This window comes from Phycodurus eques, chromosome 10, assembly GCF_024500275.1.
Source record: "Phycodurus eques isolate BA_2022a chromosome 10, UOR_Pequ_1.1, whole genome shotgun sequence".
Classification (NCBI taxonomy): Eukaryota; Metazoa; Chordata; class Actinopteri; order Syngnathiformes; family Syngnathidae; genus Phycodurus; species Phycodurus eques.
In genome coordinates, this window is record NC_084534.1 from 1,508,555 (window position 1) to 1,524,066 (window position 15,512).

The following is a 15,512-nucleotide window of genomic DNA, read 5'->3' on the forward strand; positions in this document are numbered from 1 at the left end:
ATTGCAGCAGCATAACTGAGTGTTTAGTGAAGAGATCAGTTGATTTGATTTTGTCATATTGATGATGCCCTGTCCAGAAATGATTGCTTTTGCATGTAAAAACATACATTAGTAGATAGCATCAGTGATAAGTGAGTCTTCCAGTGATTAATCACATGATAGCCTATTCAGCTATAAGTAGTGTGGTTCAACTGTTTTTAACCACATTTATTATAGCACTGACATGAGTGAAAGTTGGAAATATAAAGTATGCTTACTGGGCCTCCTAAACAGAAAGATGCTGTGAGCTTAGATTCAACAATTGTTCAAATATCAGATGTAAAGCACGGTCATTCTGTCTCAAACAACTACTGCTACACTTTGTATTAGTTTGTTTTCCGCTACACTCATAAAAATGATTCAAGCCCTTCTTTCATGCAACATATTTATTGTATGTTTAATTTTCTAAAACAAATCTAATGAACAACTTATTCGTGTACTTTTTGTTAAGCTGAAGTTATAGTTTCACTTTGACGTTCATGAACTCAAAACAAATGTGTTTGATTTGAAATTTGAATTGGGACCGCACATTGCAACGCTCAGAAACTTGTTCCTTGCGCTCTCAGCTTGCTTTCTTTATCGATGGCTGTTTCCCTCCCTGATGGAGTACTGATTGTTTTTATTTGTTTTGTTTTTTTAAATAACCTTTCCCAAAAGACCGTGAAGACCGTCAGCGTAGTTGGGCAGGCATTATGGGCTAGCTAGCTAGCTATGCTAGGTTTAACTGCTAAGATGGCCTACACTAGAATGGAGTTTCAGTAGGACTACTCGGGTTTGTAGTTACTCTAAATAGTGTTTTAACTGCAGAACGTGTTCTGGAAAAAAAGTGTACACGTACATACAGAAGCTACGAACGTAAATTATTAGCTAATAATTTGTATTGGTAGGCGGCCCCTCCACATAGCGCCCGACCTCCCACGCCCTCCTTTCCTCCTCACTCCCTTTTTTTCCCCCCTTTCTGCAAGCGAATCAAGTTGGGCGAAAGCATTTAAGAGTTTGTGACCAAGAGTTGTGCGTACATTAAAGTGAGTACGGTACTTCTTGTTTACATTAACCGCGCTGGTCTGTTAATGCAGTATTTTATTTGCTAATACTGAATCAGCGCTATTTTTAGCTGCTGCACTACTGTTGCGTTAAGAGTTAGCAAGACGGCTCGTCATTTTATTCTTCCCCCGTGTGCTGCATTTTAATTAATTTGTTTTCTGTGTTTGTGTTGTTGTTCAGCCCGCGGTAGCTAAGGATGCAGAAAGGAACATCACCACCACAGTCATAAAGATTTACACAATCCGAAAAGATGGACATGAGGAGCCAGAGGATGTGGGAATTGTGATCGAGGGCATTAAAGTCCGCAACAACGCTGGCGGTGTCATCATGGTGTTGTTTGGGCTCATCAGGGCACTTCATCTAGTCTTTCCAGAAAACCTGAAGTACACCTCTGAGTTTTTCCAGACGGTCATTATGAACCCAAGATGGACCCAAGCTAAATGCAAACGTACAGCAGCTGAAAATCTAACTTTTTTTCATAAGGGACAGTCAGGGTGTGTGCTCACAGTCCAAGACTGTCATCGAAGATGCTTTTCTCGTATGTGTTAATTCAAGATGAACTAAACTGCGTTGCTATATGAGTGACTGGACTCAAAGGTGTTTTATACAACTACAAAGAAGCTTAAAATTTAAGCTTGTAATGTTCAAAATGCATTTCCAAAGAATGTAGTTTCATTTTGTGAGTTTTCAATAAAAACACATTTACCAGATTTTGTGTTGTCTGAAATTAATTGTGGGGAGGGATAAACGCTAAAAGATATTTATTTTAGACTAATTATAGTAATTTGACTTGGACTGATGTCAATCAATTTAGGCCATTTAATGTACTTATTTTACTTTGGCTGTATTTGATGAAAATTGGTTTGGCTGACTCAATTATATGACATTACAAGGAACTACTAAGTTTCAGTTGGAGTTACACACACAACATGGATGGAAAACCTGCCCAAAATGTATTTGTGCTTATCCAATGAGTAATTTTTTGGAGTGTATGACTACAAAGTACTACACATAAATGTTTCATTTATCACAATTTCACTCTACTATGCCTGTGAGGTTTTATAACATTTAATCTTTTGTAGGCAAGCCTACGTCTCACCTGGGGGTCGAAGGATACGTCCAGGCACCACAGGCTTCCTGTTGACAAGAGCAAAGGACAGTTCTGTCTGCAGGAACACGGCAGAGGCCTTGATGAGGTGTTGTCCAAAGCGCAGGGTCGACATGTCACACTCACCGAAAGGCCTGCACACAGTTGCAGAGACAGCTGTTGGTCCGTAATATCATAATGAAGAAACTAATAATGCTGTCCAAAACCATATGCATTTGGTAGCCATCCGTGAAAAAACAAAGTTGGCCTATTTGAAGTTTTGACTCAATACTTTTTTCATAATGCAGTTTTGTATACAAAGATTATGTGCGTGTATGGCCACTCTGCAGTTCCAGTGTATGGAAAGTTGATGAAAAATTTTTTTTTTGAAAGAACGTGAGCAAAAGTGGCTGCATGTGGCCGACGAGTTAGCACATCTGCCTCACAGTTCTGAGGTCCTAGGTTCAAATCCACTCTCACTGCGTGGAGTTTGCGTGTTCTACCCGTTTCTGCGTGGGTTTTCTCTGGGTACTCCAGTTTCCTCCCACGTTCCAAAAACCTGCATGGTAGGTTAATTGAAGACTGTAAATTGTCCATCGGTGTGAATGTTTGTTTGTTTATATGTGCCCTGCGATTGGCTGGCGAGCAGTTCAGCGTGTACCCTGCCTCTTGCCCAAACTCAGCTGAGATAGGCGCTAGAACACCCTTAAGTGAGGATACGCGGCTTGGAAAATGGATGGATGGATGAGCAAAACTGTCAAGCTATTTCATTCCCCTTCTTTATGCTGACTATTCTACAGAACACAACAGGAAAGGAAGTTCAGTATCACATCATAACATGATAAATTTCACATTTGAACGCGATACATTACAAGGAGAAAAGAGACATTAACAACATTGCATTGTCACATAGAGCATTCAATTTGAAAATGCATGGTAACTTCATTATGACTGTGGCAACACGGACATATAAAGTGCAGTACTCAAAGCCCAATTAAGTGCAACAATTTCGCTGCTAATGAGAGTTTTGTAAAGTGAAGCAATAACATAAAAGAATAATCCTGTGCTGAGCATGTGTGTGATTCTGATCTCTTCAGAAATAATGCCCCTCCCCCCAACAACAAAAATCCTTGCGGACATTTTTGTTAGTTTAACATTAAAATTGTATTTAATAAATGAAACACCAAAAAAAATCATTGTATTTAAACTTTAAAGTAGACATGCAGTAGTGATTTGTTTGCACAAGATGTCATATGGTGGCCGAAAAAAGCTGTACTGATAAAGAAAAGCACGACTGCAAATAGCCACAGCACAACTGAAACAGTTGGCAGGGGTGTCGCTGTGTAGTTTCGATGGACCTGGATCGCATTTAACTGGGTGAGAGCTGCCGTGCTGGGCACGGGACATCACCAGCGTCGACTCGTGGAAGACTGGTTGAAGACCTGGACCGGGACACAGTATTTGATTTACCCCCCAACCCACGCAATAAGCAACCGTGTTCCCAGTTTCTCTTCGTCTTGCTGACAGTCCTGTACCGAACGGAAGCACAAGAGAACTAAGGCAAATTTACTAGCCTGTGCATTGTACAACTTTCACTTCCCCAAGAAGCCCTAACCTGGGATCTTCCCGATAAGTTACCCGTTTACTTTTTTTTTTTTTTTCATTTGCAAACGGCAATGATTATAAGCAGAGATTGAGGATAAGCGGAAAAGAAAATGGATGGATGGATGACATGAGCACCCGCCAACACACCATGTGCGGGTCAGTTTCCACAGTGCCAGGAAGCACAGCCACTCCCACGAGCCACTGTGGTGAGTATTTACTTTTTTGTACTGCGTGTAGTGCACTCAGATTCGGCCACTCTGCTCCTCAGTCTCATCCACGCTGCCTGTGCCTGGCCCCTCCTCCTTCTGAGTCCACACACACACACACACACGAGCTTGCTTGCTCGCACACACATACCTCGCCCCCGATCAAACGCTGGCGGCATGAGCCGAGAGTGACAGCACTTTTGTCAATAAACTTTTAGAGAGCCTATTTCTGAGTTTTACAGTTGTGTAATTTGCATCTTTGCGACCTAAATAAAGATATATGCAACGGGTCACACCCATGTACGCCATTAGACAATATACGGGAAGAACTTATATACACCATTTTAAAGTTGGTTAAGTTGCGTATTTGTGACATAAAGATACTGAAAATGAAAATGAAAATTACAATAATTAATTAATTAATTAAATAATTTCTAATAATTATAAAATATTTTTTTTCACTTTTTATTGTTTGCTTCAGCAGTTTTGAACTATTTGCAAATACCTAGTGGCTATAAATGGAACTTTTCAATAGCTAGTAAATATGACTAATTTAATCTTGCTTTAATCATATTAAAAATTATTATCCAACAACAAATTTGTGGCTAGTAAAAATGCTAAAAGGCTAGTAATGCTGGGAAACCACTCGCTAAACTAGCTGCTAAGCAAAAAAGTCAAGCCCTGATTATAACCCATCAAAACTAGTAAACCTATTCTGCTCTAAGACTGCAAATCCTGCTGCGACACAAAAGTCAATGAAATTGAAGAAATTCCTTTTGATCTGGCAATGTTCACCTTAACCTTGGCCCTAGTGTCACAAGGGAGATCTGCACTTGGTATTATCCACCAGAATGTCTGAATGTCAGAATGAAGTCTACTTCCGAAACAGAACCAAGTTAAGATTTGGGCCAATTCCACTGATGCAGATTTTCCATTTTGTCTGAGACGTGGCTTATGTCTACTACCGACTAAAACATTCTGATTAAGGGTTACAATGTTTTTTACCATGATCGGCCCAGGAAAAGTGGTGGCCTTGCTATATATACTGTATGTAAAATACAGATTTCAAGTCGCCCAGCTTTCTTCTGTATCCATCTGTAAACAATTTGAATTGGTTGCACTGAAGTCAAGTTTATTTGTATAGCCCTTAATCACAAAAGTGTCTCCAAGTGCTTCACAGGCCCACTGTTGGCAATGATTGATAACATCCCCTAATCTAAACCCGCCATTCGGGAAAGGAAAACTCAAAACCCCATTATGGGAAAAAATAAACCGTTTGAAGGGAATGCAGATGGGGGGATCCCCCTTCCAGAATGACCAGGCTGCAATGGATGTCAAGTGGGCAACATTTATCACATAGTCTGGTGCTGTACAATGTTCATTACGATGGCAAGCTGCTGTACGTTTATTAAGATGGCATAAGAATCCATTTAAAGAGAAAAGATGCCACAGGGTAAACGCCTTTGGTGGTTCTGCCGCAGGACCTGGCCCGTTTGGTCGGCGCAGAATCATCCACGGCAACGATTTTGGGGGAAGTGGTCCACCTCAGATCTTGTCCTAGTTGATTGGTGCTGTCCCCAAACAGCAACAGCCTTGTCAACGTCTCCTAGCCCTCTCTCTGAGCAGAAGACGAGAGGGGAGGATATAGGACAAGCGGAAATAAAACAGGCCTGCATGTACTTTAATTAAATGCCAAAGCGTATAAATAAGTCTTAAGTCGGGATTTAAACACTTCTACTGAGGTAACAGCTCTCATATCCGCGGGTAAGGCATTCCATTGTACAGGAGCCCAAAGAGAAAATGCTCAAGAGCATGGCGAACTTCTTTCTGGCTCTCAGAGTCATCAAGACCAGCGTTTTGCAAGCCTAGGTTCCGGCATGGAACATACGGTACAACTAAGTCAGCATGCTAAGTGGTTTCTAACCCGTGTAATATTTTATGAGTGAGTAAAAGGATCTTAAAATCGCATCTCAAGTGAAGCGGGAGCCAATGCAAGTTGGCCAGAATGGGGCCAATATGATCAAACTTCCTCGTCAAGTCGTTTTGCACTAACTGTAAGCTTTTAATACTAGACATGGGAAGACCAGAAACCAGCACGTTACAATAGTTGAGGCGAGACGTACTAAATGCGTGGACTATGATCTCTGCATCACAAGTGGATAGGATGGGCTGTAGTTTAGCGATATTGCGAAGATGAAAAAATGCCGTTTTGGTAATATTCTTAATGTGATTTTGAAAGGAGAGAGGTGAGTTAAATATAACGCTAGATTTTTTTGCTGACTCACTTTGGGTAATGGTGCTTTTTTCAAAACTCAAGAGTGGTGTCCTTAAACAAGTGGCTATGTTTAGCAGGGCCAATAATCAACATCTCAGTTTTCTCAGGGTTAAGGAGTAAAAAGTTACAGGACATCCACTGTTTAATCTCAGCGAAACACAACTCCAGATTAGAGAAATCGCATGGGCTATTTAATTTTAATGGCATGTATAGCTGAGTTTTGTGGTTTTAACAGTGAAAGCTAATCTGATATTTGCGTGAGATATCGCTAAGGGGCAGCATATAAATACTGAACAAACTGAGAGCTGAGTACCGATCTCTGCGAGACATCCGTCCTAACCATCCCATGCGTCCTATCCGAGAGATAAGATCTAAACCAAGAAAGTGCGGGGTCTGTAATACCGATACGCGTTTCGAGGCAATCTAGTAATATATTGTGTATCAAAGGCAGTGCTGAGGTTGAGTAATAATAGTATTGATGAGGTGTTGCAATCCTTAGCTAGTAAAAGATAATTCGTCACGTTTGCCAGGGCCGTTTCAGTAGTATGATCTGCCCTAAATCCGGACTGAAGAACTTCAGATAGATTGCTTGAGGCTATGTGATCATTAAGCTGCTGTACTACAATTTCTTCAAGATTTTTTTAAGTAGATGGGAGACTTGACACTGGCCAATAGTTGCAAAGGCTCACAGGGTTGAGATTGGGTTTTGGAGTATGCGTCAAATGCTCGTCAATGATCTTATCAGATACCATACTTTTACGTTACAGTCATTTAAATGCCACTTGCTAGTTTTATTTATGTTATTATTTATCAACTATTTAGTCTATTTCATTTGAGAGATTATCAATAGGACCCACATAAGAAGGAAATGTGGGAATTACTGAGGGTTATGGCTCAGCGAGTGCAGTAGTAGTTGAAGACCTGATATTCACGGCTACTATAGCTTTGATTGTGGTCAGAACGATGGCAATGGACCAATACTTCAAATTTTATGAAGTAATGGTCGGACATAGCAGTAGTATAGGGAAGTACCATTACATTTAAGGTTGCAATTCCCCAAATCCAGAGGTGAGTAGAGTAACCAAATATTGTAGTCAAGTAACAGTACTGTTATTTAACGATGTGACTCAAGTAAAAGTAAAATGTAGTCCTCCAAAAAATTACTTGAGTAAGAGTAAAAACCTACTCAAGTACTGAGTAAATGGGGATTAACTTCAGATTTTTTGTAATCAGAGCATGAACATCAATAAAATAAAAAAAAACTAACTAAAATGTGAATGTGCAAATTCTGAGATTGCTGCGTGTGAGCGAGATTAGCACGTACCCCAAGAGATGCATGTTTGACAGGTACTTGTGATATAATAGGGCTAATGAGGACTAATATGCACATCACAAACAGCAACAAAACATGCAATTCACCACAAGGTGTTTTCTCAAGTTAGAAGTGGGCTCAATTATCCACGTTTGGGCAGACAGTGCCAGAAAAATACTACAATACATGAAAGCTGTTGTTTTTCTTTGTCTAAATATAAACACGAGTCACTCGCTGTTGCCCACAATGATAAGGAGGACCTTCCCAACATGGTCACCGCGTTATTAAATATCAATTAGCCGGGCTGGCCTATTTTGCTCCAAATCGAAATTGCTCATTGTGTTCTGGTGTAATACCATAGAGATATTGAATATATATATATATATATATATATATATATATATATATATATATATATATATATATATATGATATTTGTTAACAATCCCACTTTGAAAAGAAATGTAATCGTAAAATAAAATGTTTATAGGCTTCTGATTTCTTTCGGCTTGTCCCTTTAGGGGTCGCCACAGTGCGTCATCCTTTTCCATGTAAGTCTATCTTCTGAATCCTCCTCTAGAACACCAACTGCCCTCATGTCTTCCCTCACGACATCCATCAGCCTTCTCTTTGGTCTTCCTCTCGCTCTCTTGCCTGGCAGCTCCGTCCTCATCATCGTTCTACCAATAAACTTACTCTCTCTTTTCTGGACGTGTCCAAACATCAAAGTCTGTTCTCTCTAACTTTGTCTCCAAAACATCGAACCTTGGCTGTCCCTCTGATGAGCTCATTTAAAATTTTATCCAACCTGGTCACTCTGAGAGCGAACCTCAACATCTTCATTTCCGCCACCTCCAAGCTCTGCTTCCTGTTGTCTCTTCTGTACATCATGGCTGGCCTCACCACTCTTTTATAAACTTTGCCCTTCATCCGAGCAGAGAGTCTTCTGTCACATAACACACCTGATACCTTCCTCCACCCGTTCCAACCTGCTTGGACCAGTTTCTTCACTTCCTGACCACACTCACCATTGCTCTGGACTGTTGACCCCAAGTATTCCTAGTAAGTCCTCCACCCTTGTTATCTCTTCTCCCTGTAGCCACACTCTTCCCCCACCACCCCTTCATGCACATATATTCTGTCTTACTTCGGTTAATCTTCATTCCTCTGCTTTCCAGTGCATGCCTCCATCTTTCTATCTGTTCCTCCACCTGCTTCCTGCTTTCACTGCAAACATCATGGTCCACGGGGATTCCAGTTTAACCTCATCTGTCAGCCTATCCATCACCACTGCAAACAGGAAGGGGCTCAGGGCTGATCCCTGATGCAGTCACACCACTTTAAATTTGTCTGTCACACTTCCCCACTGTTCTGCTGCCCTCGTACGTCCTGTATTATTCTAACATACTTCTCTGCCACTCCAGACGTCCGCATGCAGTACCACAGTTCCTCTCTGGGTACTCTGTTATAGGCTTTCTCTAGATCTACAAAGACACAATGGAGCTCCTTCTGACCTTCTCTGTACTTTTCCATCAACATCCTCAAGGCAAATAATGCATCTGTGGTACTCTTTCTAGGCAGGAAACCATACTGTTGCTTGCAAATACTCACTTCTGTCCTGAGTCTAGCCTCCACTAGTCTTTACCATAACTTCATTGTGTGGCTCATCAACGTTATTCCTCTATAGTTCCCACAGCGCTCCACATCGCCCTTGTTCTTAAAAATGGGAACCAGCACACCTTTCCTCCATTCCTCAGGAATCTTCTCACCCACTAGAAATCTATTGAACAAGCTGGTCAAAAACTCCACAGCCACCTCTCCTAGATGCTTCCATACCTCCATAGGAATGTCATCAGGACCCACTGTCTTTCCAACTTCCCCCTTACTAATCATTGCCACTTACTGGTCGACCACAGTTGCGTCTTCTACTCTCCCTTCTCTCTCATTTTCCTCATTCATCAACTCCTCAAAGTATTCTTTCCATCTATCTAGCACACTACTGGCACCAGTCAACATATTTCCATCTCTATCCTTAATCACCCTAACCTGCTGCACATCCTTCCCATCTCTATCCCTCTGTCTGGCCAACCGAGAGCCTGTCTCATCTCTTCATGAAAAGCTGCACAACACTCGTCCTGTCTCAGCTTCCACCACATTGTTCTCTGCTCTGCCTTTGTCTTCCTAATCTCACTCCCTCCCCACCACCAGTCCTCTTACACACCACCATCCTATGCTGTCTAGCCACACTCTCCTCTACCAATACCTTACTGTCAGTAAACTCCTTCAGATTACATTGTCTGCGCAAGATGTAATCCACCTGCGTGCTTCTACCTCCGCTCTTGTAGGTCACCCTATGTTCCTGCCTCTTCTGGAAAAAAGTGTTCACAACAGCCATTTCCATCCTTTTTGCAAAGTCTACCACCATTTGTCCCTCTAAGTTCCTTTCCTGGATGCCGTACTTACCCATCACGTCTTCATCACCCCTGTTTCCTTCACCAACATGTCCATAAGAATTTCACCAATCACCACTCTCTCTCTGTCTGTGACGCTCAGTACTACTTTGTCTAGCTACTTCCAGAATTTCTCTTCCACCTGTAGGTCACATCCTACCTGTGGGGCATAGCCACTAATCACATTATCCATAACACCCTGAATTTCAAGTTTCAGCCTCATCACTTGATCTGATACTCTTTTCACCTCCAAGTCATTCTTAACTAATTAAAATAACCCCGACTCAATTTCTCTTCCCATCTACACCATGCTAAAATAATTTAAACCCTGCTCCTAAACTTCTCGTCTTACGGCCTTTCCACCTGGTCTCCTAGACACACAATAAATAGCCTTTCTCCTAATCATCATGTCAACCAACTCCCGAGATTTTCCTGTTGTAGTCCCAACATTCAAAGTCCCCATATTCAGTTATAGGCTCTGTGCTTTCCTCTTCTCTTTCTGCCGAAGAACTCGCTTTCCACCTCTTCTTCGTCTTCGACCCATAGTAGCTGAATTTCCACCGACCCCCTGCAGGCTGTATGTAATTACAGTATATGAGGTAATCTTTCATTCACAGTTGTAGCGGCCCCCCAAGGGAAGTCATAACTACGATCTGGCCCGAGACAAAAATTAATTTGACACCCCTGATCTAGATTAAAATCATTTTCAGTAAAAAAGATGAGAAGCATTCAATTTTGCATTCATGCCCCACTGTTTGTAAAATATACAATCCAATGAGATCAGCATTTAGTCTTGAAAGGTCAAAGCAACTAGACTAGCAAGGTAGGTGTCTGTGTAGAACAAGAGCAACACCATTGTGAAACTGTGTGCCCTTCAGTGTGGATGTCACAGCCACAATAAAAGAGACTGACAACCACATTCTGACAATCCTGTCTGTCTCCCCTTGAGCTTTATGGATGATTTTATGTAATCAGCAAAATTAAATATTAAATATTCTAATATTAAATACATTAGCCTGACAATGGAAAATCAGAATGCATATTACAAGTGTCTGAAAAAACAAATATTTGAGACATGAAGAGAACAGGCAGAGAGTTTAACAATAGATTGTGCTGTTGCGTTGTGCTATTTCTGCTTTTTCTGTGAGGGATTGCACAATCTGAAATGAGGCCGGCTGCTTGCTGCTGCACTCGCCAATGTATTTGAAGAGGAAATGCACAAATTAAGCAATTTTATCCTTGAAGTGGGGGACATTATTGGATTAAAAAGAAAAAAGAAATCAATATAACGCACAGACCAGTGACCTAAAATGGTAATGTTATGTTGGCCGAAACATATTTTTATTATTTTATTTTACTTGTTACATACAGGTTAGGCTCCACCTCCCCTGGCAGAACATCCCTGAACTGTAATGATATTAAATTATTCATTTATGATTCCACGCCTCTCTTTCCTTGTGGAAGGCAGATATTTCAGCATTTTCTGTCATTCTTCGCATATCCTTGTTACGTTTGACACGTTTGACACGTAACAAGGATATGCGAAGAATGACAGAAAATGCTGAAATATCTGCCTTCCACAAGGAAAGATGTCCTAATCAGATGTCCTAATCAGAGCTAACATAAAGGACTTTGTCATGAAAGGTGTGAAAGAAGCACTGGAAAATAAGGATCTGATCCAAAAAGACATCATGACACTTGCACAAGCTGACAATACTGCATGAGCTTTTTAAGTGCTGAAGGGAATATAGAATACTTTATATTCTAATATGTAATTCTAACTAGTTTGGAAGAGAATGTGTATTGGAGTATAGGAGTATACTGCAGGAAGGCCCCCAGCGGGGGGTATGTGGCCCCCATCAGGGGGTATTTGGAGACAGATGGCAAAGAAGAAAGGAACTGCGGGGAGCCACTATAAACATTGAATGCAGGAGACATCGGCAGGCGACGTCTGGACCCAGATCAAATAGTCATCATTTGGCCGAACAACGATGACGTCAGATTACGGACCAATCAGACGACAGCGATTCCACACCGGCCTGTTTGAAACATTGTATAAGTCTGGGGGAGAGTCAGATAGTTTTGTTCTACTACTGTATCTGCTAAGAATAAGTTAGGGTAGTTACCAACCCAGAGCTCTGCAAAATGTATAGACTCCTCTGTCAGGAATAAATTGGTTGCTTTTTATACATTGTTGTGAACGACGTTCTTTCACGAAAACGAACACGCTTGGAACCACGGAAGTTAGGAGATTTTAAAACAGGTTCCTTCAGTGCTCAAATCTTAAAATGAACCACTTCATTGTGTACGGCGATAATGTAATTTGTGATGACTTTAAATAAATTATATTGGATCTCCGCGTACGATACAAGGATGGGCATTAAAAAATTACAAAGAACAACATAGCTTGGTCATGTAATCTCGCTAGAAAACTGAGTATGCATCGAGCAATTGTCTCTAGTTCATTGCATTGAAAGGCAATGATGAGATGCAGCAGATTGTTCTCACTCAACCAGTGGCTGGCAACATTTTGTAGCGAACATGAACTGCAATTTGGGGACAACTGGCCCTCCTTCTGGGGCCGACCTGACCTCCTGAGGATGGACTGCCTTCACCCTAACAGGGAAGGCGTAATAAATCTTTCTAGAATTACAGATAAATGTTTGATCTTACTATGAAAGTTCACTTCATAGGAGGCTGGGACACAGGCGATCAGGCGATGTACATCTGAGGCAAATAGTAGTGACCAGCTCACTCAAATGAGAATTGGTTTAGGAACATTAGATCACTCGCTTCTAAGGCTTTGCTAGTGAATGAGTTTATTAGAGACGATAATCTTGATGATGGGTCTTTGTGAGACTTGTTTTCCATTAAATGAAGCATCTCCCCCAAACTTCGCAAGGTCACAAGGTGCATGCCCATTCAAGAAGGGTGGTGCCATTGCCATTATATCTTAATCTAATCTTTACCTCAATCTTGGGTTTAACAATCAAATCATTTGAGGTTCTTGTTACGTGATGGCTCGCACCACTGCCCATTTGACTAGCAGTTATTTAATGTCCCCCCTGCCCCCTCCTCTGTTTTTTTAGATGAATTTCCTGACTTTGTTGCTGACCTGATCATATATTAATCATGGGTGACTTTAATATCTATATGGAGTCCCCATCTGAAACTTAGCATTGTGTTTCAGACGAATTGATACTTTTGGCTTCATGCATCTAATACATGAATCAACCCACAATAACAGCAATATTTTAGATACCGTACTAAACCAGAGCACTGCGATCTCCAATGTAATGGTTCTCCCCGATCTCATATCTATGCTATGTCTGACCATTACTTCATGAAATTTGAGGTCTTGGCCCTGTTCCTCTCAACTAATGCTATGCGAGCAGCAAATATTAATCCTTTGACTTGCTCTGTCTCAAATATTATCCACAGCTTTTACTTCTTTTTCTCATGTTGATTTGATTGATAATATCACAAACAATTTTAAGTAACTCTCTGTAACGCCTTCAACACCGTAGCACCATTAAGAATAAAAATGCATACTAAGTACCCTATAGTCTGAACCTTCTAAATGTATCCCTCTCCTCTGGCACTGGCAGCTTTTGAGACAGCCACGATTAGACCCTGACTTAAAAGACCCAAACTCAACCCTTGGTTAAACCACACCTAGTATGCAACTTGTCTCTTACCCCACCTCAACCATTGACATATGGAGTTTGGCCTGTCTGCCCTCTCTTCTACCACCCCAACGCCGCACCACTCTCTCTCTCCTGTTCAGAGAGGGGGTTAGGTGGCTATGAGCGAAATAAGGCTGTTGCTGTAAGGATTCTGCATTGATCGACTGGGACAAGACCTGAGGAGGAATACATTCCCGGAGCGTTGCTGTGGCAATTCAACATTGACCAACCAAGAAAGGTCCTAAGAAGAACGTCTTTTAAGAGGCATCTACAAACCTGCGGCACTTCATTTCATCTAATGGACTCTCATGCTTTTTAAACTATCACTGTATAACATCATATGATGTGGTCAATGGTGTTCACTCACCATCTATTGCAGCCTCGTCATCCTGGAAGGGGGCGCCATCCACTTTTGATCCCTTCCGAAGGTTTCTACCCATCCATTCATCACTTTTTCTACCGCTTATCCGAGATCGGGTCGCGGGGGTAGTAGCTTTAGCAGGTACGCCCAGACTTCACTCTCCCCAGCCACTTCCTCCAGCTCTTCCCAGGGGATCCCGAGGTGTTCCCAGGCCAGCCGAGAGACACAGTTTCTCCACTGTGTCATGGGTCGTCTCCGGGGTCTCCTCCCGGTGGGACGTGTCCGGAACACTAATCTCCTCCACCCCTGGGGCCTTGCCACAGAAGAGCTTTTTAACCACCTTGGTGACCTCAACCCCAGAGATAGGAGAGCCCGCCTCAGAGAACCCAGACTCTGCTTCCTCATGGGAAGGCGTGTCGGTGGAGTTGTGGAGGTCTTCGAAGTATTCTTCCCACCGACTCACAACGTCGAGGTCAGCAGTGCCCAATCCCCACTATACACAGTGTTGGAGGTGGACTGCTTTCCCCTCCTGAGATGCCAGATGGTGGACCAGAATTTCCTCGAAGTCTTTCTACATGGCCTCACCGAACTCCTCACATGCCAGAGTTTTTGCTTCAGCGACCACCAAAGCTGCTTTCCGCTTGGCCAGCCGGTACCCATCAGCTGCCCCAGCAGTCCCACAGGCCAAAACCCCCCGATAGGACTCCTTCTTCAGCTTGACGGAATCCTTCACCGTTGGTGTCCACCTACGGGTTCGGGGATTGCTGCCACGACAGGCACCGACTACCTTACTCGGCAATAGAGGCGCGGGACATGGTCAACAATGTCCCCCGCCTCCCCCGAGACGTGGGTGAAGTTCTGCCGGAGGTGTGAGTTGAAACTGTGGAGGCGAGCCCGACTATATCTAACTTCTCGACCTCACTCACCAGATCGGGCTCCTTCTCTGCCAGAGAGGTGACATTCCACGTACCGAGAGCCAGCTTCTGGAGCCGGGGATCGGATCGCCAAGGTCCCTGCCTTCGGCCACAGCCCAGTTCACACTGCACCCGACCCCTATGGCCCCTCCCACAGGTGGTGAGCCCATAGGAAAGGGGACCCACGTTACCCTTTCGGGCTGTGCCCGGCCGGGCCCCATGGGTGCAGGCACCAGGTGCTCACCTTCGAGGCCCAACCTCCAGGCCTGGCTCCAGAGGGGGCCCCCGGTGACCCGCGTCCGGGCAAGGGAAAACGTCTTCCTGAATTGTTTGTCATCATAGGGGGTTTTGGAGTTGTGCTTTGTCTGGTCCCTCACCCAGGACCAGTTTGTCATGGGTGACCCTGCCAGGGGCATAAAGCCCCAGACAACTTAGCTCGGATCATTGGGACACACAAACCCCTCCACCATGATAAGGTGACAGCTCAAGGAGTGGGGCTTCTACCCTTGACCCCAAATGGGTTTTGTCAGCCA

General features: G+C 42.9%; 1 protein-coding gene across 2 annotated transcripts in view; it reads right to left on the reverse strand.

Annotated features, from left to right (window-relative positions):
* fhit (fragile histidine triad diadenosine triphosphatase) overlaps window positions 1-15,512 on the reverse strand; it is a 296,326-nt gene that overhangs the window by 190,016 nt on the left and 90,798 nt on the right. For both annotated transcript variants that reach the window (XM_061688132.1, XM_061688131.1), the window contains one exon: window positions 2,201-2,325. In XM_061688132.1, coding sequence (XP_061544116.1) covers window positions 2,201-2,306 — 106 coding nt within the window. In that variant the 5' untranslated portion in view covers window positions 2,307-2,325. The remainder of the gene's footprint in view (window positions 1-2,200; window positions 2,326-15,512) is intronic.